Raw genomic sequence first — 22,002 nt, forward strand, 5'->3', positions numbered from 1 at the left:
CATGGTAGGTGACACAGAGGCAGGGTGACACAGAGGCACGGAAGGTAGACACAGAGGCATGGTAGGTGACAGAGGTATGGTAGGTGAGGCATGAGGTGGTAGGTGACACAGAGGTATGGTAGGTGCCACAGGTAGGTATTACAGAGGCATGGTGACACAGAGGTATGGTAGGTGACAGAGGCATGGTAGGCGATGCAGGTGGCCACATATGCCAAGATTTTTCCAGATAATTTTATATCACGGCATTTCCCAAGTTATACTAATACATTCCGAGACCATATCCATGCAGAGTTATATGAAATTCCAAGTTATCAAGGGTTTACTGTATGTGGGAATAACTTTCCTTCCCCCTACTGCATACAAAATCATAAAACCTTTGATTATTATATAAACCTCAATGCCTATGTGGGTGTCTGACGGATCTGTAGTGGATGCTTAGTAAGTCACATCCATCACTGGTCTCATTGTATTTGTGCATCATCATCAGTTTTATTTATTGATTACCTAACCTTTTTTCTTAAACACTTCATTATTTCTACACGCTCAGCTAATTGTTTCTTATTTACATTATAATTCATAATCAGTAAAATGCTTACACAATGTATCATCATCCACCTGTAACATCTTGAGAGTAACTGAGTCACAACACATGGTACAACCCCAGTATTCACATGATAGCAGATGATGCACAGCTCATGGTGACAGTTATTGATGGGGGAAATTACTTTTATCAGAGTATCGGTTTTCTATTTATATTTATTTAGTAACCCTTTAAAAACTTATTTAACGAAAGAAACTATTAAAACCCATCATATCCCAACTAGATATCCACATTATCCCACACACACCACACACCATCTTCACTACATACAGTATCCACATCATGTCCACTACACATCCACACCCACATCATATCCACTTCTCTTCACATTACACATCCTAGGAGATTCGGGACCTTTCAAGAATCTTAGGGAAGCTTCCATAATTTTTACGGAGACTTATACTTTTCCGACCTAGAGAGAGGATAAACTTATAGCAGAGGTGTGCGCAGATGCACCCACTGACTTGAATATACACTCACCTCCCAAATACCTCTATTTTCTCTTATTTTATTGTCTTAATCCAATAACTGGAACATACAGCCGAGTTGTAGATAATTCAGAATCGAATGTAAAAAATTGGCATGCTGCCACGTGAAAAACAGTGAACCACAAATAACAACAGGCCTCCTCTGCCTGCCCATACACATGAGACATGATCAGTGCATGTGTAGTAGTAATGGAGGACGGTAGTTTGTCATCATCTCCTGATTACCGGGCCACCCCTGATCATCGCGGTCATGGTAGGAGCACCAGAGGTAGAAAAAAGAGAGTGTTAGTGAAGCGAAAACTTACCAAATACTTTGAAAACAGTGATAGTGATCTAGATAAACCCTAATCATCCACTTCATTTGGTGTGCGGAGGAGGAAGTAAGGCACTCCACCACCACCACCATCGTCCCCCACACGTAGTACCTCACCTCCTCCCACACACTCTGTTGCCGAGTCAAAAATAACGACAAGAATATTCTGCAGTGATGTATTTGCTGGTGTGCTATTTAGAATAAGTTATAGGAAGTAGGAAATATATGCAGAAATGACTGTCAAGTGTTTATTACTATACTCAACCTCTCCTGGACCCTTCCAACTCGGCACCGATGACACTCCTCCACCCTGCCAGTACAGCCACACGCAGGCAAATAAAACATGTTATTTCTCACTGCTTCATGCTCTGCTTGTATATTTTGTAGTAGTTCATAACACAAAAATTTTTATTCTGGAAAGTTGATTTTTGTCATTTATTGCACCCCCACATGTATGGCGGATTGCATAATTGCACAGTGATTGGATCAAGTGATATTTTTTTTATTTCTAAATCACATAAGAGTGATGAAATTACTTTTCCACAGTTGTTTTATATGTAACAATGGCATGGAAACATGCAAAGCCATTTCACAGGATACAGCTGACTGGTGACGTGTTATATTTTGAGTTGCGCACTTTGTTCTGATCGACCCGAATTATAGAAAACAACAATAGCGGCTAATAACTTAACGGATTCCCTTTATTTTTATTTAGTTTTTAATGTTTTTGAACTTAGGTCAGACTGGGCCTCGTATCTCAGATATTATAGAGATTAACATAAACTATTTACCTTAACTCATACAAAATAAACTCATACAGATACTACATACAGTGGTCCTCGTTAACGAACACAATTAATTCCATAGTGTCATTAGCGGAAAATTTTGTTAACCGAATCCATTATTTCAATGGGATATTGGGTAATTGGTTCCAGCTCACAGAAAAGTACATACAAAGTATAAACAAAATGCAGATGATGATGATGATGGGAATTAGAAGTGGGGTGGGAGGAGAAAGGAGAAGAGAAGGAAGTGGGGATGGAGGAGAAATCACCTTTCTTTGGACCCATGCTTGTGCAGTAATATCACCAATAAAATTTTAAGTTCACTAGCTGCAATTAAAGATTATTTTATTTAAATCAACAGTAATGCACTATATATTATCAATATGTTAACTAAATTTCAGAATGACCATAATTTTAATGTAAAACTTAAAACACTTCTGCTCAAGAGAGCAACAAACACGATGTTTACTCCATTGTAAACAAAGTTAAACTGGACGCTTACGGGTGAGTCGATCGACTGATGGGCCACAAAAACTAGTTCCTGTACTGTCTATATTATCAATATGTTAACTAAATTTTAAAATGAATAATAATTTTAATCTAAAAATGCAAAAATATTCAAGAACACAACCTTCTTGGATATTTACACCACTGGAGATCTAATGTAAACATAGAACAGATTACTGTATTATGACATGCCGATCAGCTGATGCTCCAACAAAACGTGTTTTGTCAAGTGGGTTTTTGTTAATCGGTTTTGTTCGTTAACCGAATTGAAGATCCTATGGGAGATAATTGATAATCGAATTTCGTTAGTTTAGCTGCTGCTAACCGACCACCAATGTAAGTTTTCTCTTGTGTTTCTGACATATACTCTTATATAACAAAAAATCAAATATTGTGAAATTTATCTGGACTAAAAATGCCAAACTTTTTTCATATACCCTGTATATAGTACTAAGCACGTATTGAACAAATTTTTGGATTGGATTTAAAACAAAAACCTCCCTATACATGAATTGGCTGTTCACCATTTATTTAGATAGAGGTAATAATGTACTCTATAAAAATGCATACATAGTGTTTAGTACATGTAACTACTGGTTGATGAGTGTCCTCGAACTTGCTTTGCTGTTGAACTGTCTTCTGCTGCAAGTTGGCTCTTTCGCTTATTCATACCTTTCCGCTCTAGTTGCTTCTCAATAATTCTGGCATTGTTTGCATAAGAATCCGCAACTTCTAAAAATAAAAATAAAATAAATAAATAAATTGCCAGAGAAAACGAAAAACATAAATGTATATCCAAGAGGATGAAGCAAATACTGTCCAGGCAACCTCCGAGATATGATGCGATTACGTTCCTGAAAAAAACATAGCTTTGTAAAATATCATAAAAGGAGCATTATAACATGGGGTCCAATGGATATGTTTCAGCCAGTCTCCAAACACACGTGTCACCGACATACCTGCACCACTAATAACCTTCTAAAACTAGTAAACACTCACCACCTTATATTTGACAAGTCTGGTCATCATCACATGTCTCCTTCAAAGCTAAGAAGGACTCTTGTAGGTGAAGTGTAGACGTCACTCTGACTTACACACAACTTTTGGAGTCTCATGCTGCTTAACAATGTCAAGCTTTGCCTCAGAGACACGGTTGTCTTGGATGCCCTGACCTTCCCAGACATGTTCAAAGTTACACTGCTCACTTCACAGTCACAAAAACAAAGCAAAAGCATTTGTCGCATAAACAGAGCAAACCATAACAAAAACAATGACAACAGCTGTCACTGCTCACAATTTCAAAACAAAGTCGACGCAGCTACAATCACAAAAACACGAAAATTTCACTTCACAGTCACCATAACACAGTTCAATCTAAATATTAGTGATGTCTTGTTGCTATACCGTATTTTACGGCATATGACGCACTTTTTGTCTGAAAAATGGCTAAAAAATCAGCCTGCATCCTGTATGTGAAGTTGCAGTCTCCTGCAAGCTAATGAATCCCCCATTGCCATCTTCAGTAGACTAAATTCTACCTAACTCAACTCCAGAATTAAAAATATGTTATTGCTTACTTAAACTTTATTATTAGTTTTAATAAATTAAAAAATATTAATTATTGTAAAAATAAAAGCTTGATCTATAACTACTCTTGTTCTGTACTGATGATGATAACCTGAGGCGATTAACGTTCATACAGCAGACGCCCAACTCTTCAGAGGTAGCTAAGCAGTACCATTTCTGAACTCTTACAAGCATTACAATCTATTAATGCCATACCTGCAACATTTATTTTTCAATCTACAAATACCTGATAAAAACTGAAGATTTACAGATAACTTTACTTTTACATTTACATCTGTTAACATCACTGGCAGCATTGTAACCAGGTTAGACCCATTTCTGCAACCATCAGGCTACTGGGCTAAGCTGTTGGTGATGGGAACGTTACTATGGAATCGGCGGAGGTAGTGTCACCGTATTTTTTGTTGTAACTAATTTATATTATTTATTTCTCACATTTACTAAGACTGTATATAGTTTTAAGAAAACTATGGCTACAGGAGGAAGATACACACAAAAGTTTTTTCCTAAATGTTCTCTGCTAAAATAGGGTGTGTGTCCTATATGGCCATGCGCCATATATGCAGTAAAATATGTAAGTGAGAAAAAAAAAACAAACCATTTATAAGTACAATGTACGATGCTGGCCATGTGATGGCAGATTTTATGATCGACAACGAGCCAGACACAGGGCTGTGGTGCGCAGGTTGGCCGTGTGGTGGCACGTGAGTAGGCTGACAGGTGAAGGTAGTGATGTGTGGTGCACAGGGTTAAATATTGTTTCCTTATAAAATGTTACCGACTTAACGTGAAAAAATATAATTACTGGAATCCTTGCAGGACAGCGATTAATTCGAGTATAAACAACCCATAGTTTGCACTAGAGAAAACAAAAATCCGTCCCATGGCTATCAATGGATATCATTAAAGCGAAATGTTTTGATCATATACAGGGAGATGGTGTTAATATATAATCATCGTTAATGTAAAATATCGCATCTTGGGGTTTACCTGTACCTGAAGTGAATGTTTAATATGTGTAATAATCAAATGCGAGGGTACTTTGTATTCACTATTCCCTGTTCATCTTTACAATTGCAGACATATTGATGGCTGATGATTGAAATGTCTGTACCACTTTGAAATGAACATAAAAAAGAAGAATTTTCATATACTGTATAAAGTAAACTGGCACAGACATTAATGAATATACAATATTACAGCTTTAAATATAACAAACTATCCAAGCTGATTTTAGTTTTATGCCCTACCCTTTAATAAGGTCAACAGCCCCTCAAAAATGTTCAAGAAAGCAAACAAATACAATCATAAACATAACACCTCATGGTTATTTAATAGATACATATGCATGTACTGTCTGTACAGTACAAAATCTGAATCTACTGTACACTCTTGAAAGGAAGAAACAAAGACTGTGAAAGTGAATTACTGTACAGTATTTATGAAGGCTTCCAAATATCAATGTGTACTTGCACTTTACAGTAATGTATTGTATTGTATTGCATCAACATGGAACTCACCGCCTCAATTTCATCTTCTTCTTCGTCAATTGTCGATACAGTAACTGATGAAAATTTGCCCATATTCTTTGTATGGCGTGTAATAAGTATGCGATCCTTGGGCTTATCTGCAACTTGCTGTGCGACTGATTTTCCACCACTTTGTACCACACTACCCTATAAAAACATTGAGAGAATTTGAGACACTAGATAAATAGACAGACAGACAAACAGCTAAATATTTATACAGGTACAATAAAATTGTCATACTAGTTCACATAAAGTGCAGGGGTATAATCAGTTGTAAACAGTAAGTCGATTCAACCAAAGGTCACCCAAGAAAGTTGTTTATACTTTACTCCCATTAACCCCTAAAGGACTTTGACAATTATTATCACCCAATAAGATACATCCTGTGGGCCGAGACGAGTATGATTGTCCCTCCATAAATTACCATAAATTTGTTCTGGCATGTTTGAGAATCATCTAGCAGAGAGAATGTGTATGTTGCAACTGTTAAAAACAACCATAAGAGCTGTAGAAAAACTATTTCAATGTTCATTATAATAATGGTATAGAGTACCTTGTACTGTATAAAATAAAGAAAATACAATACAAAACTATAAAATAAAAAAAAAAATAAAAAAGTATGGGGATGTATTCTGATTACTGATAGGAAAGCAGTGGAAGACATGACAACACCATAATGGGCTCGGAGAACACTGCCTCAGCTGGAGAACATTCTCATGCCATTATGATGTCACAGAACTTTTCATCATGCCGCAGGACATTTAAATAACATAATAACAAGAGCATGCAAATTTTTTTTGTGATTTCTTAATTATTTAGGATTGTTAGGAGTTCTTTAGTTGGTTTTTGAAAATTGATTTTGGTAGACCAGGATGGACTTATGAGGGGAGGACCGCTACAAGTTAAGGTCCTTATATGAGGTTGGTGTAACTAATCAAATTACAGGTAGCCTTCGTTTAATGGGGCGAGAATAATAGCAAAACATGGAAAGCAAACAACAGGATCAAATGGCAGAGCGGTAAACACTGAGTACAGGTATCCCGGTGATATGAACATTCTAGATACGAAAATTCACACATACTAATTTCATACGCTCCCTTCCCTTAAACCATCTCTTAGAAAATATCTATTGTCTAAGTATTAATATTTCTTGTTATACCTACTTCATATACCTACTTTTATTGTACCATCAAAACCGTTTTATCAGAAATTATCATGTAGATAGATAAGAAATTAACATTGCAAAAATATATTTCCAACTAGACATAATCCTGACAGCTCTGTCCTCTTGTTCAACCTTAATACAACCCATGTTGTACTGCTTCCCTTATTATAATTATGTTTTTAAATTCCACTGTAACTTATGTATATACTTAGACAGAAATATAAATGTAAAAACAATAAAAAATAAAATAAATAAATAAATAAATAAAATAAATATATATCAAAGTGATAACCGTGGTAACATTTTGATATGTTCTTATTACCACCATGTTATGTGTACTATTCCAGATGATACTAAATGTTACATAATGCTTCCCTGAGATAAATGTACAGTATATATCAGATATAAAGGCATTCAGTGTCTGATTGTGATAACAGCCCTCTGTGAAAGCGACGATTTGTAAAGGGCGGCATATTTGTTTGTTATTGTTCGGTGGTTGGTCGATGCTCTTCCAACATTCACTCAAAATCTAATTATAAATTTATTTGAGCCCAAAACAATGAGTGCTGAACATGCATTATGCACCACTAGTGGTTGTGGTCACAGAAAGAAGAGGAAAAGTGTTACATTAGAAGTTAAATTAGATGTGGTAAAGAGATTTGAAGAAGGACATAACAAAAGCTGTTGGTTTGCAGCCTACAACTAAACGAACAATTTGTGAAATGCAGAAAATATAAAATCTTGTGCAAAAAGTGTTACTCCAATATCTGCTTGTAGCAGAAGTGGCATTATGGAGAATATGGAAAAAATGCTGAACATGTGGATCGAGGATCAACATCAACAAAACTTTCCATATTCATTGTTTTCCATACAGGCGAAAGCTCTAAGTTTATTTTAAACTTTAAAACAAGAAGAGGGTGATAGTGCTGAAAGTGAAACATTTGTGGCAAGTTGTGAAAAAATTTGGACCAGAAATGTACCCAAGGAACATAACCCCTATTTATATTATTGCGTTTATGGTAAATTGTTTTCACTTAACGTCGTTTCACTTAAAGTCATGGTTTGCAGGAACCTGACAAAGTCATCAGTGGGTAAATTGGAGTAGTTTTTGCTCTCCATACCATTTTGGGGGGAAACAATCCCTTAAACAGTATGGCTCCTAAACGTACATTATCTCCAAGTGGTAGAGTAAAGAAAAGCCGTAAAGTGATGACATCAGAATGATCAAAGTAAAATTTTTGAAAAGCGGCATGGGTGCAGCAGTGGTAGCCTGCTCGCCTCATATGATGTTAAATTGTAATGAAATTATAAAAGTTGTGGAAATTTTTGGAAAATATATAAAATGATAAAATAAGAACAATAGGGAACATATGTGGGAAGTAAATGTGTTATGAGGCGGTGGGTTACTGGGCTTACATGTGCGACATGACGTGGCGGCATACACATCCACCACGGTGGCCGACACACATCTGTGAGTCAGCTGAGCTGGCAAATGCCTGAACTGTGTCATGAACTGGATGCGTGGGAGGTATGCGTGTGGAAGAACTTATTCTTTGTGCATAAAAGACGATATACTGTACCATACCAGTAAATGTGAGGAATAAATAAAAGAAAAAATACAGTACTACGTTGCCATTTAGCAAGAGACGGCGAGAGAACAGAGCAGGAAACATCAGTTGTAGCTCTCTCCCTCCCATCCTCAGTGCTTGCTTCTACACACAATAATAAAATATCATAAAGTGATTTAATTCATACCTTAACAACAAAGACAACATTTGTTGTGGGGTTGTGCTGATAAAACAAAAGAAGACCACACTTTTTACATTTCTTTCTGTACTGCTTCTCAACACCTTCTGATCTTCGGATAAATACAGTTTCATCAGGGTCACAAACAAGGCGGTGGGCATGTCGAGAGCCATCGATGACTCTTGCTCCATCACGCTTGAAGGGGTAATCTCTCCATGCTACAATCTGTAGTAGAATAACCATTTTCAATAAAAATATTGTTTTTAGCTTGTATTCTCAAGGACGGCAGTTTAATCAACTGAATTGCCAAGTATGCTTTAAAATTATTATTGATATAAACTCCTGAAACAGTATTAAAATTTTAATAAAAATCTTTATCTTCCTTGTAGTGAATAACATACATACAGTATACAGTAATATTTGTTTTTATAAAACATCATATTCTATGTTTATGTGAGCAAAATGGCAGATCATGTAGATGTGAACAAAATCCTTGGCTGGGTTATCTTACAGGACACTCAACAAAAAACCCATAGGCTGTAAATTTTCAGATAAGCTATTGTACAATGCATGTGCATCTCAGAGGAACCTATATAAATCCAAGTAATGTAGAAGAGAGAATTAGATCATGTTTCACATGTTTCATGTTGCAGAGAATACAAAATTCACACCTAAAGTTCCACGTTTTATGGCATACAAGACTCGCCAGCCCCTGCTTCAGCAAGGAACATTTATGAAAAACTTAAGTGTATTTAAGCGTTTAATGTTTACTCCTACTAATATAGAACATGATACAATAAGTCTGTAAAAATTAAGTACATTTTCAATGACAATTCTGGTAGACAAACCTAATAGCACAGTGTTCTTAAAATGAGGGTAAAATTCAGTAAACTCTGCGTGTTAGCACCGTCTTTCTTGTTATGTTATTACCAGGTTGTTGTTATCATCTTCATTCATTGTACTAAGTTGTCCATACTATGGTAAGCACTGCAAAAAACACAAAATGATAACTGAATACTATTCTGTACTAGTCTTTGTTTCATGCCAATAGATGGCGTTACAGGCAATGACTTGTTATACAATGGAGTTGAGGACTTCAAAAAGCCATCTTCAAGTGATCGATCATATATCGATATTAGTGACTTCTGGGGTAAAATACGGTAGGTTCCTGCAGCCCCTGAGGAGCCCAAACAAGTTTTATATCCTGCTACTATAATGATTAAATAATGTAAAAAAAAAAAAAAAAATAATAATTATAAATACAGCTGCTCCTCGACTGACGACTGGGTTAGGGAAACAAATCCAGGTAAATTAAGTCGAACTGGTCGTAAGTCGAAAATGTGAAGATAATACTGTACATAGAAAATCTAAAATGGGTGTCTCTTTTTTTTACAGCACCACAAAACTCTCACTTTTAAGCATGCCAGCCACTTTAAAGGGAATTACAAACGAAAAATTTTTCAATACACAGGCGTAATCACTTACGTCGGGACTCGAAAATACGTAATTAGAAAATTTTTTGGTACAACTGGGGCGGTCGTATGTCCGGGTGGTAGTAAGTCGAGTGAGTCTTAAGTCGAGGAGTAGCTGTAGATATAAATTCAAGAAATTTATACAAAACAATTTAATTTGACCTTACATGAATGTGTGTGTGTGTGTGTGTGGACTTGGCAGGTTGCCAAATTAGATGTCACCAAAGGTACATCACCTTGCCTCTCCTCCTACCAGGAGAAGCTGTTATTGTTATTATTCAACTCGTAATTTTGAGTAGATATACGTATTTCTATTCAATTTCTTTTACTCTGTTACATGCATGCACAATTGTTCATACAGAATGTGCAAATATAAAAAAAATACAGGTAAAAGAAATGATTATCATAAGTCAAAAATATAAAGATAAAAAACCAGTTCTTACATCTGCAGTAGTTTGTGTGTGATGATAAGAAGGAAAGAAGGGAGGAGAGGGAGTGATGGTAGTGGTGGTGATGATGGTGGGTGGTACTGAAACAGTCTATTTAGCCAGAGACTTACAGATACTGCAGAGTGGACAATAATAACAATATTGACATGGCTTAGTCAATTGAAGAGCCCAAGCTCTCTTAGTGGCAATAGTGAGTGGTGGTGGTGGTGAATGTTAGTGGTTATGATGAGTGTTGATGAATATGAGTGGTGATGATGAGTGTTGGTGAGTGGTGGTGGCAGTGGTGGGGAGTGTTGGTGGTGGTGGGGAGTGGTGGTGGGGAGTGTTGGTGGTGGCATGAGTGTGAGTTACGTCATTGTTATTTTTTTACTCGCATTTTCAAGTAATTTCTTTTTACGAGGAATAGCCAACCTGGGCACAGGTCACCAACCCACAATGGAGCCTGGGAGGGAGAAGGAATAAAAGAAATAAAAAATAGGTGAGAAAAATACTAAATTAATCTACACTATGAAGAAGCAGGAAAACCAGCTTTTTGAAGTGAGACAGATTGAAATATGGGAACAGAAGAAGGCAGAGCATTCCACAGTTTGGTTGTGTGAAGGATGTACTGTACTATAACGTTTTATTCTAGTGTGACCGACATCCACACAAAACAGTGGGCACTCTTGAACAAGACAGATGCTACGAACCCACGGCCTTGTCGGCGGTACACAGGATGCCAATACTACCGAACATTGCCCATTCAAGTACCTGTTAAAGAGAGAGAGTGAAGCAACATTGTGGCAAAGAGAAAGGGAAGAGAGATAATTATCAACTAAAGGAGGAGAGTTAATAAGATAAAATGCCTTTGATTCCACCCTCTCTAACAGATGGACAAAAGAAGAGCCACCCCAGATATGAGAGCAGTACTCCAAATTAGAACGAATGAATCCCTTATAAACTTGAAACAACTGCTAAGGGTCTGTGTTTGCATGCTACATTTAACAATTTCACTAACCAAGAATAACAGCCATCTGACCACAGAGGCAGTAGTAAACAATGAGGGGTTTATCTTCACTGTACTCCTGTTGGTCCTTGGCATCCGATACCACCACACTGCCAGACACTACCTTTGGCATTATTTCTCCTTGTTAGAAATATAGCACAGTACTGTATCTGGAAAAAGGTAAAAGTTCATCTGAAATAAGACGCACAACACTGTACGGTACAGTACATAATAACTAGAAAATTTCAGGGTATGCATAACTTAAAACAGTATTACTGTACCATATAGTACAGTATATATTAGTATCTGTGAAAAGAATAGTAACTTTATAAAAATACAGTAAAATATCTTCAAATTGGATTAATTGGCGAGTTGCCAGTCTGGTTAGGAGAGAATTTCTGTTCCTTAAGGATAATACTAATCAGCTCCTAAAGGTACAATTACAGTACTTTTATATTGTACAGATTAGTGTAATCAACCAATGCACAAAAAGCTTACAGTCAACATTCAGTGTTTCTATAAAATTAATTTTTATATTTCCACCGAAGTTATCAGTGACTTTTAAATATTTCAACTGACAATTTGCCAACAAGAATTCTGTAAGGTGTTCATGTGCACAGATAGAGATCTTTTGTAACAATTCATTACTGTATTGTACTGTATCTATTTTAGTTGTCAGGGTTATGTCATTGATTTCTCCATACATTGTGAGTAAGCCTTCATTCACTTGTATAAATGATGATGATAGATTATTATTACAGTATTGTTATTTACTGTCTGATGAACAGATCTGTAAAAAGTACCAGACTTTGTTACTCAAGTAAAATGTTGTTACATTGGCAAAATGTTACTCAAGTACAAGTAAAAGTATTCAAAGTTCAATGTACTCAAGTAGAAGTAAAAAAATATTTCATTCGTAACACAGTAGTACTCAAGTACTGAAAGTAAAAAGTAACAATAACATTATTAATTATCTCAAATATTAAAATAAATCCACAGTAAATTATAAAAAATCTTGCTAAATAAAGCCAAAGTAAAAGACATAGCATTATACATGTTTATTTCCAAATCTTTTCATTGAGATTAATCAATAACTTGACTCTCGAAATTATGGCCGACCTGACCTCCCACTCCGCGTGTTTCCTTCATAAATCGTACGCATGCGTTCCCATACACGTCACGCTGCCAATGAAAAGAGTTTTTTCTACCAATTACAATGATTTGTGGTTTAATTCACTGTATTTTTAGTCCAATCAGATTCGATTTTTATTTTGGGTCTCATATTTCCAATTCAAATTCATTTCCGACCATGGAAGTATGCGATGGGTGTCACTTCAATTATATGGAGTTGATTGCGAGTTTTTTTGGAAAAAACGAACAAGCTATATTAGTTTTTAGATCTTCAGTGTTCTCCCGACCTCAGTGCGTGTCTTAAGTGTAAAACGGCAGTATAAATATCGTCAAGACAAAGAAGAGACGTTGGTGTTGGTGCACCGTCAGTGATTACAAAGGAACAATTTTAGAAAAGTGCCATTTTCACCTGAAATAATCTCAGAATCGAACGATGAACCAGAACCAGGCCAATAAGGTAAGAAATAAGTGATTCCATCATATGGTGAGTTAGGTTAGGTTAGGTGAGGTTTATATGCCTGGTTTTTTTGTGTGTATTTTGTATTCGATTGGTCATAATTTTGGTAGGAAAACGTCACAAAACCCCCGATAACTAAAATACAGGCAATTTACGACGGAAATCAAGGTCAAAACCAATCAAAACACACAAAAATACACTAGAAACACATAGTTTTAACTTTCAGAGTTGTGAGCACTTATGCAAATTTACCGAAATGTCATTGAAAAAAATTGTCTTACAACTGCCCAGACTACTGATGTATTGACGAGAGAAATAATTTATTGTGATCCTCAGGTCATCGACATTCACCATAGCAAGCATAACTATAATTAGAATGAAAGCTCTCGTATGATCACTATACTGTAGTTACTTACCAATAATTTAGCCTCGGGTAAAGAACGTTTCCTCTCGTAGATTGTTTACACCGCTACAAGAGAGGCCGGGCCTAACTAGTTTCAAGAGGAGACAACAGGGCTATATCTTTTTCATGTTCCCTAATTTTAATATCACTAAGTGCAATCAAAGCGAAGGGCCCATGGCAAATACGAATATTTTTTCAACAGGAATTTCACTAAAACTAAGCTAATATGTGTACAAGAAAGGCGTACACTACTATCACTTTAACCTCTGCTGGACCTCTTCGCCACTTTTTTTTTTACTTTTATCCGCTTCACCACTAATCGGCTCGTTAGCCGCTTGGGCGATCTGTCACGTCTCTGTTACGCACTGTTGGTAAATACTAGGCATGCACCAGCTCCTGAATGTACCTGAACCAGCTCCAGTGTTGGTCAAGTCTGGACTTGAAAGAGCTCACACTCAGTGCCACAACACTTTCTGGTAGCTTGTTCCAAGAGTTCGCAACTCTCACTCCGAAAAAGTTTGCCCTCACAGTCTTCTGAACCTGCTGCTTCTTCAATCTTGAGCTGTGACCCCTTGTGGGGCGAGCGCCCAGGTCCAAGTAAGGACACTCTACTGACACTCGATTGAGTAGTGCCCCTTGAGATGCTTATACACCTCAGTTAGGTCGTCCCTTGCCCGTCTGTAGTATAAGTGGGTTAAGTTCAGGCGCTCCAATCTCTTAGGGTAGTTGAGGTGCCGAAGCGCAGGTACCAGTCTGGTGGCCCTCCTTCGAACCAACTGATAGTCCCTTGTATATCTCGGGGACTAGACAGGGTGACAGTACTCCAGATGGTGAGAACTTCAGCTCATTGTCAACATACACACCTAGGTCCTTCTCACATTCAGTCTCAAATAGTGCAGTTTCTTCATCCCGTTGGGACATATGATACGCCTCCTTACCGTTGGTACGCCCCAGGTGCATCCTCACATTGAATCTCAGCAGCCATTTCTTCATCATTCTTGGAGCTCACAGAGATCCTTCTGCAGCTCTTCACAGTCTGCTTAGTTCTTGATTTCCCGAAATAACTTGGCGTCTTCCGCAAACATTTGTATGGAGGAGTGTACAACGTCAGGCATGTCATTTATGAAACAAACAAACAACAGTGGGCCAAATACACTGCCCTGTGGTACCTACTTGTGACAGGTACAGATAATGATTTCGTGCCATTAATTATGGGGATTAGCCCACCCGGGCACAGGTCACTGACCCACATCGGGTCCTTGGGGGAAGTGCCAAATGTGATTATAATGATAATAAAAATAATAATAATAATAATAATAATAATAATAATAATAATAATAATAATAATGATAATAATAATAATAATAATAATAATAATAATAATAATAATAATAATAATAATAATAATAATAATAAAAATAATAATAATAATAATAGTAATAATAATAATAATAATAATAATAATAATAATAATAATAATAATAATAATAATAATAATAATAATAATAAAATAAAAATGAAAAAAAGATCAGAGTGAGAAACAATATATATGTGTATTTGTATTGTCAATGGTAAGAGAAACAATTGAGACCCTGCAATTGTTGTTAAACGAAGAGAAGAAGTCAGATCAGCAACCGGGACTTGGTCACAATTTTCGTGGCCATATGGCAAGGGTCTACCATTAGACAAACACATTATGCTTCAATATCTTCCCAGGCGGTAGTACTCCTGTTTGGTAGCTGCCTACTACCTACTGTGTCATGGGTTGCGTTAGTCACCCGCCAACTCCAAAGTTTGTTTTACCAGAGATAAGACCTTGGCGAGGCAGTAACTGGGACATGTATTTTCCATTAGTGTATGTTAGCCAGCCTTTAGGGGTGGGCAGTGAAACAGTGTTGTACTGTTCATCGCTTCACACCGGCTTACCCACGCAACCAACTCCAAAGTTTGTTTTACCAGAGATAAGACGCCCGGCGAGGCATAACTGGGACATGTATTTTTCAATTAGTGTATGTTAGCCAGCCTTTAGGGGGGTGGGCAGTGGAATAGTGTTGTACTGTTCATCGCTTCACACCCAAAAACCTCATTTTAAGTAGTATCCCCTGAGCCATGGGTTAGTTAAGACGTCGTCTCCATCCTCTCCCTCCTGAAAGGGGGCGGGACACCACACCACACAGAGTCCTCCACGCCACTCCGTCCTGTGAACCGTCGTCGACACGAGACTAAGCGTGTTAACCTAGGTTTGTTATCCCCGTGGAAATATCACGTGTGGATGCCTGGTTGCGACAAGAGCAATCCAGGCTGGCCTATCAAACCTACAGTAAATGGTTAATTAATTCACGCTTACAGAGTTCTCCTGCACGACACCCGTCTACTGTGACCGTGATCGACACGAGACTAAGTGTGTTAACCTAGGCTTGTTATCCCCGTGGAAATATCACGTGTGGAAGCCTGGTTGCGACAAAAGCAATCCAGGCTGGTCTATTGCACCTAAATGGTTAATTCAGTTCACGCTTACCAGTTCTCCTTGCCGCGACAACCGTCTACCGTGACTCAGTGACGCGAGACTATGTGTGGTAAACCAAGAGTACCTTTTGTTGTTATGGCCGTGGAAGGTCGACACGAGACTAAGCGTTATTCAAGTCACGCTTACAGAGTTCTCCTGCACGACACCATGTGTGGTAACCCAAGAGTACTTTTTGTTGCTGTGGCCCGTGGAAAGAAGTCCTTGTGCGGAAGCCTGGTTGCAACAAAAGCAATCCAGGCTGGCAGTAAATGTATCACTTGAAGAATTAAGGCTCTGTTAAGTTATACCCATAGTAGAGTAATCACATGTGTCCCCAAGTTAAAATCCTCTTTTAGAAGATTAATTTTATTACAGCGTGAACGTGAGTGAATCATATATCCATGCAAATTGTAAATCATTGTATGGAAGCTTGACAAATAAATGTAAGTGCAATTATCTGCCCGTATCTGTGATCCTATCTTATTATTACTAAAGGTAATGACTGATTGGTTATGACATAGTATAACCAATAACTTAGATGGATGTTGAAAATTAAATGAATTCATTAAATCATCATTTATCAAGTATAAATCATGGAATGTCGAGTGGTGGAGTGAACTTCTACGTAGATACGCCATAATCTCCTGTAAGTAATCAGTGTGAAGGTATCGGACTCTACGGTAAGAAATAAGAAATATGACATTATTATCCTTATATAATATAATCCACTCCTACTACCACCGAGCCCCCCCCCTAAAACCATGACATACTGTGTGACAATTTTATTGAATAAATATTATCATTATATCATATTTATTATTTACATAAATTACACTGGAATTAAGAAAAGCCTCTATGAGCAATACTGTAGTATTATCTCTCTTAAAGTCTCACATAACCCTAAAGATATCACCAGTGTGACAGTGAACATGCTGCTGAGAGCGTGGACTGGTCAAATATCAGTTAGACAATGTAAGAGCCACTAATGGTGGACACATGGAAGTCTACTAATATGTCCATTTAAACTGCATAAATTGGGGTACAAGTTGGTGCACACTACATGTTTGCAGTTTAATTATTCATAATTTACATTCAAAGGAGAAATAATTTAGGAATATAAGGTCCAATTAAAGGTCTGTTGTGTTGGCCATTTATTGACCTCAACGTTACGGACTTGTCCAAGTTATCACCTGGAGGCTTGACAACATGAATACTGTATACAATTTTTTTGTGGTTTAGTGAAGCAAGTTAGGTATGAGGGGTTACGGGGTGTAGGGGAGGTGGTCAGTGTGGTGTGGGGTTAGGGCAGAGGGGGTGGCCCTGCTGACGGCGAAGTGGTAGGAGGGGCCGACCGTCACGTTGCTACACCCAGACATGTTGATCACCTGGTCCACTCCACCATCCATGTAGTCCTCCGCCACCAGCCTCAGCTGAGAAGTCATCTGAAGTTAGAAAGTCTGTTTCTGAGTTAACGATGCAGAACTAAACAGGAAAACAGAGTTTGTATGAATGAACTATCTCGCAAGTTACTGGATTGCAAGATGGGTGAGATTAAGTTCTATTGTTAAACTGTTGTGATATGTAAGATGATGCATCTTGGTCGCACTAATATTGTACCAGGGAATCATATCACATCCCAAAGAGAAAAATACATTTCCCAAACTGGGTGGTTATGTCGTTAACAAATTGAAATTATCGGACTAATACGAAAATCCTATACATAATTGCCTAGTTTACACCACAAAGGCGATTTAATATAAGCACCTCGAAAGACATTTCTTAGTTAAATGTGCGCATCTGGAGTAAGCAGATGGCCGTCCCAGACAGCTTCAAGTTACAGACGCCATCAGCACAGAAAACTGTCAAGAGCTAACTTCTTTGGGGGTTAAAGTTGTGAACTCTTAGTGTAACTTGCCAAAGAATGTTGTGACACCACCACATGTTAAGTTCCTATCAGAGAATGTTGTGACACCACCACATGTTAAGTTCCTATCAGAGAATGTTGTGACACCACCACATGTTAAGTTCCTATCAGAGAATGTTGTGACACCACCACATGTTAAGTTCCTCTCAAAGAATGTTGTGACACCACCATATGTTAAGTTCCTATCAGAGAATGTTGTGACACCACCATATGTTAAGTTCCTATCAGAGAATGTTGTGACACCACCACATGTTAATTTCCTATGAGAGAATGCTGTGACACCACCACATGTTAAGTTCCTATCAGAGAATGTTGTGGCACTACCACATGTTAAGTTCCTATCAGAGAATGTTGTGACACCACCACATGTTAAGTTCCTATCAGAGAATGTTGTGACACCACCACATGTTAAGTTCCTATCAGAGAATGTTGTGACATCACCACATGTTAAGTTCCTATCAAAGAATGTTGTGACACCACCATATGTTAAGTTCTTATCAGAGAATGTTGTGACACCACCACATGTTAAGTTCCTATCAGAGAATGTTGTGGCACTACCACATGTTAAGTTCCTATCAGAGAATGTTGTGACACCACCACATGTTAAGTTCCTATCAGAGAATGTTGTGGCACTACCACATGTTAAGTTCCTACAAGTCCTGACTTGACCAACACTAGCACATGTTCAGGAACACTCAAGAGGCCATACATGCTCAGTACGTGCCAATAGCGTGAAACAACTGAACGATCGTCCATCCAACTAACAGGTGGCAAAGAAGATAAAGTAAGCAAAGTTAAGTGACACAACCTTGACACCACCTATTCATTGGCCACAGGATGAGTGACTTCATGTGATCTGTTTATGACGAAGGAAGTGACGTCACAGCCCAGAGGCCAACACCCTGGACGACCTCACCTGTTGTAGTTGCTCCGTGGGGTCGTAGTCGTCGCCAAACTCCTGCCGGAGACCTTCCACCACCTCCCGGATCTGCTGAAGGCGTTCTGTCCTCTGGCGAAGGATTCTGTTCCTGTGTCTCTCCTCGTCTCTCTGTCTCTCTCTTCTCACCTCCATTTGTTCTTCTAAACTGATGGCGTTGCTCACCTGGGAGGTCAAGGCAGGTGAGGTTAGGTTAGGTTTGGTTAGGTCAGACTAAGTTAGGATAGGTGAGGTTAGGGTAGGTCAGATTGGGCTAGGTTAGGTGAGGTTAGGGTATGTCAGCTTAGGTTAGGATAGGTAATTTCAGATTAGGTGAGGTTAGGACAGGTCAGCTTTGGTTAAGATCGGTCACGCTAGGTTAAGTTATGTTAAGTCAGGTTATCCAAGTAACTATTGAAGGGAACTAGAGAAACAACTCACCAGCTGTAGTGTCCTCGGGTCGTTACCGAGAGTCAAGCCTTCAATGTTGTTCAGACCAAAGATGACAGCTCGGGGTTCTCCTGGCACTTTGAGGGGAATGATTTTACTCCGCCACCTGTCCTGTAACACCTCGGTCATCAGCGCATCCTACAGGAGGGAGAGACAGTTGAGGCGAGAGATGGTTTGAGAGATAGATGGTTGGGATGAGAGAGGGTTGAGGTGAAAGAGAGAAGGGGGTGGGGGTGAGAGAGAGACGGTCTAGCTGATCCTTGATACTCAGTGTAACAGTAATAAGACTCACCTGAAAGATGAACTTGTGCACTCCGGGTCTATTGAGGTGTTTGCTGGCCAAGATGAAGACTTTGTTGCTGTTCTCTACCATCCTGGACGCCTCCGCCAGCGTGTTGTCCCCGAGCTCTACGTCTGCTAATGACCTCCCTGTATGGGGGGGAGAAGGGACGTCAGGGAGAACAAGATGAGGGGTAAACAGGAGAGATAAAGAGGAGATAAAATAAAAGTAATGAAGAGAAAGGAAAAAGATGAAGGATAAGAAATGAGGAGAAATGCATATAGGAAGAAAATAGAAGAGAGATGAGAAAAATAAGATGTAAATATTATGAGAAATGGAGGAGAAAGATGGGGAGTAAAGAGGATTAGGAGGAGAGGATGAAAGTTTGGCGTCGTTATTGTCTGTGTGTGTGTGTGTGTGTGTGTGTGTGTGTGTGTGTTAATGTTAGGTTAGTTTTGGTTTAGTTAAGATAGGCTAGTTTGGGTTGGGTTAGGTTACTTTAAGTCAGGTTGGCATTGATGGCTAAGGGGGGGTTAGGTTGAGTTAGGCTAGGTTAAATTAGGTTAGCTTGAGTAAGGTTAAGTTAGGTTAGGTTAAGTTGGGTTAGGCTAGGTTAAATTAGGTTAGGCTAGGTTAACACTGACCTGTAATTCCTAGGGTGTGCTCCACCAGGCGCCTGAAGCTGTCCACTATCTCCAGGTCGCCCGGGTGCTTTGTATGTATCACCCCGAAGTCCCACTGGGAGTGTCGGTACCTCCGCCTCTCAACCTCCTCCCACTGTTCCACCTGAAGGTCAGGATTACTCGGGTCAATAGGTCATGTCGGACTAAGTTAGGTTATGTCGGGTTAGTACTGTGGTAGATGACAAGTACTCACCTTGTTGTACAGTTCCACAACAAAGGACCGCCACAAATCAGCCGTGGGACCTTCTGGGAGCTGCAGTCCCCGCAAAACTCTATTCACTGCCTCCCATTGATGGTTGTTTGCCATGCTATTGATAGATATAAAAGATATTCAGTAAATCGTCATACATTAAACAATGTAGGTATACAATTCAGTAAATACTGTACATAGGCAATGCAGAAATAGTGTACATGTGTACACATACAGTGCAGGTATACAATTTACAATGTATACCTAGACAGTGAAGGTATATTAACAATGGTAAATTAAAGTAATTCGACCAAGGATAACCAACAAAGCCACCACCAGTTGCTGAGTTCCAGGAATGTGACCAGTGAGTCAGTCAGTCTCTTCCGTTCTCACGTCACATATAATACGGCAAACAATAACATCGGGAGCTTGGAGAATGGAGCAAACACATAGTTAATATTTCTCTAATTTTATACGTATTTTGGGATACTTGAAAAGATTTTTTTTTTTGAGAACTTGATTCAGAATATTTAGGTTTAGTGAGAGAAAGAGAGAGAGAAGGGAGAGAGAATTACACCATGTTATTCGTCACCTTCTGTAGCCTATCTGGTTACGTCAGTGTTCTTCCCTTCCGACCTTCACACAATATTTCTACCAAACAAAAAAACAAACACTATAAACATCTTGTAACCTCTACACACATACACTCTACAGTACTAAACATTTACTAACCTTGGAAAACCTGTTATGCGATCGACCTGCACCTATAGCTTATGTTAGGGGGCCCGGCCAACTTTAGTTAATTCTCATCGTTGGAGGAATTAGCTGGGATCTTGATGCACTTAAAACTCAACACTGATGGATTAAGTTAGAAAACGTGTCAGTTTACCTCGCGTGGCAGGTGTTTGACTGTGGCAGCAGGTGAGGAGTGTGAGAGGTCCTACTGACTACAGGTACAAACTAATAATACGTGCATGACCTTCATCCAACCCCTCCCTCTCCCCCTCCCTCTCCATCCCTCCCTCTCGTAAAATTTTCCTAGTGTGAGGTTCCTACTGTCATTTTAGTCCTACTGCTCAGATAAACAACAATATACTTCCATAAACTCGGTAACAATAACAGCCCAGGCTTGAAGGAGTATAAGGTTTAAGGATTTGATATTATTAAAAAGGTTTTCTGCCATTCTTCCATCAATGTCACCCCCTTCCCGTGTGCCAACTTGTCTTTAAAACACCCCCATTTTATATATTACTAAAGGTCACTTAATATATCTTGTACTATATCAAACTAATATATCGAGTAAGTACGTATAGGTCGGTGATATGTGTACAGTACAGTAGATCTATGAACAACTGGATTGAGATAGTAAAAAAAGGAGGAAATTCCGTTTAGGCAACTTGAAGGTTCTATAGCAGTGGTTCTCAACCTTGTTTGC

The 22,002-nt window shown here is 38.5% G+C and overlaps 2 protein-coding genes across 5 annotated transcripts; both read right to left on the reverse strand.

Annotated features, from left to right (window-relative positions):
* Positions 1–3,192: 3,192 nt before the first annotated feature.
* LOC121877211 (STING ER exit protein-like) lies at positions 3,193–13,894 on the reverse strand. Its single transcript, XM_042382823.1, is given in 6 exon segments — positions 3,193–3,426; positions 5,798–5,957; positions 8,731–8,920; positions 8,922–8,946; positions 11,640–11,797; positions 13,632–13,894. Coding segments are annotated over 5 exon segments (651 nt in total). The 5' UTR covers positions 11,761–11,797; positions 13,632–13,894; the 3' UTR covers positions 3,193–3,271.
* Positions 13,895–17,262: 3,368 nt separating this feature from the next.
* Positions 17,263–21,552, reverse strand: LOC121877212. 4 transcript variants are annotated; one of them, XM_042382825.1, is made up of 7 exons: positions 21,457–21,552; positions 20,571–20,685; positions 20,339–20,480; positions 19,707–19,843; positions 19,406–19,552; positions 18,965–19,150; positions 17,263–17,566 (listed from the first exon to the last, which is right to left on the reverse strand). In XM_042382825.1, the coding sequence occupies exons 2-7, from the start codon at positions 20,682–20,684 to the stop codon at positions 17,387–17,389; spliced, it is 906 nt and encodes a 301-aa protein (XP_042238759.1). In that variant the 5' UTR covers position 20,685; positions 21,457–21,552; the 3' UTR covers positions 17,263–17,386. The 4 variants fall into 4 exon arrangements, with proteins under 4 accessions (XP_042238759.1, XP_042238760.1, XP_042238758.1 ...); XM_042382826.1 differs by having other exon boundaries at positions 17,263–17,554; positions 21,300–21,538; XM_042382824.1 differs by having other exon boundaries at positions 21,300–21,537.
* Between the last annotated feature and the right edge of the window lie 450 nt (positions 21,553–22,002).

This window comes from Homarus americanus, unplaced genomic scaffold, assembly GCF_018991925.1.
Source record: "Homarus americanus isolate GMGI-L3 unplaced genomic scaffold, GMGI_Hamer_2.0 scaffold57190, whole genome shotgun sequence".
NCBI classification, from domain to species: Eukaryota; Metazoa; Arthropoda; class Malacostraca; order Decapoda; family Nephropidae; genus Homarus; species Homarus americanus.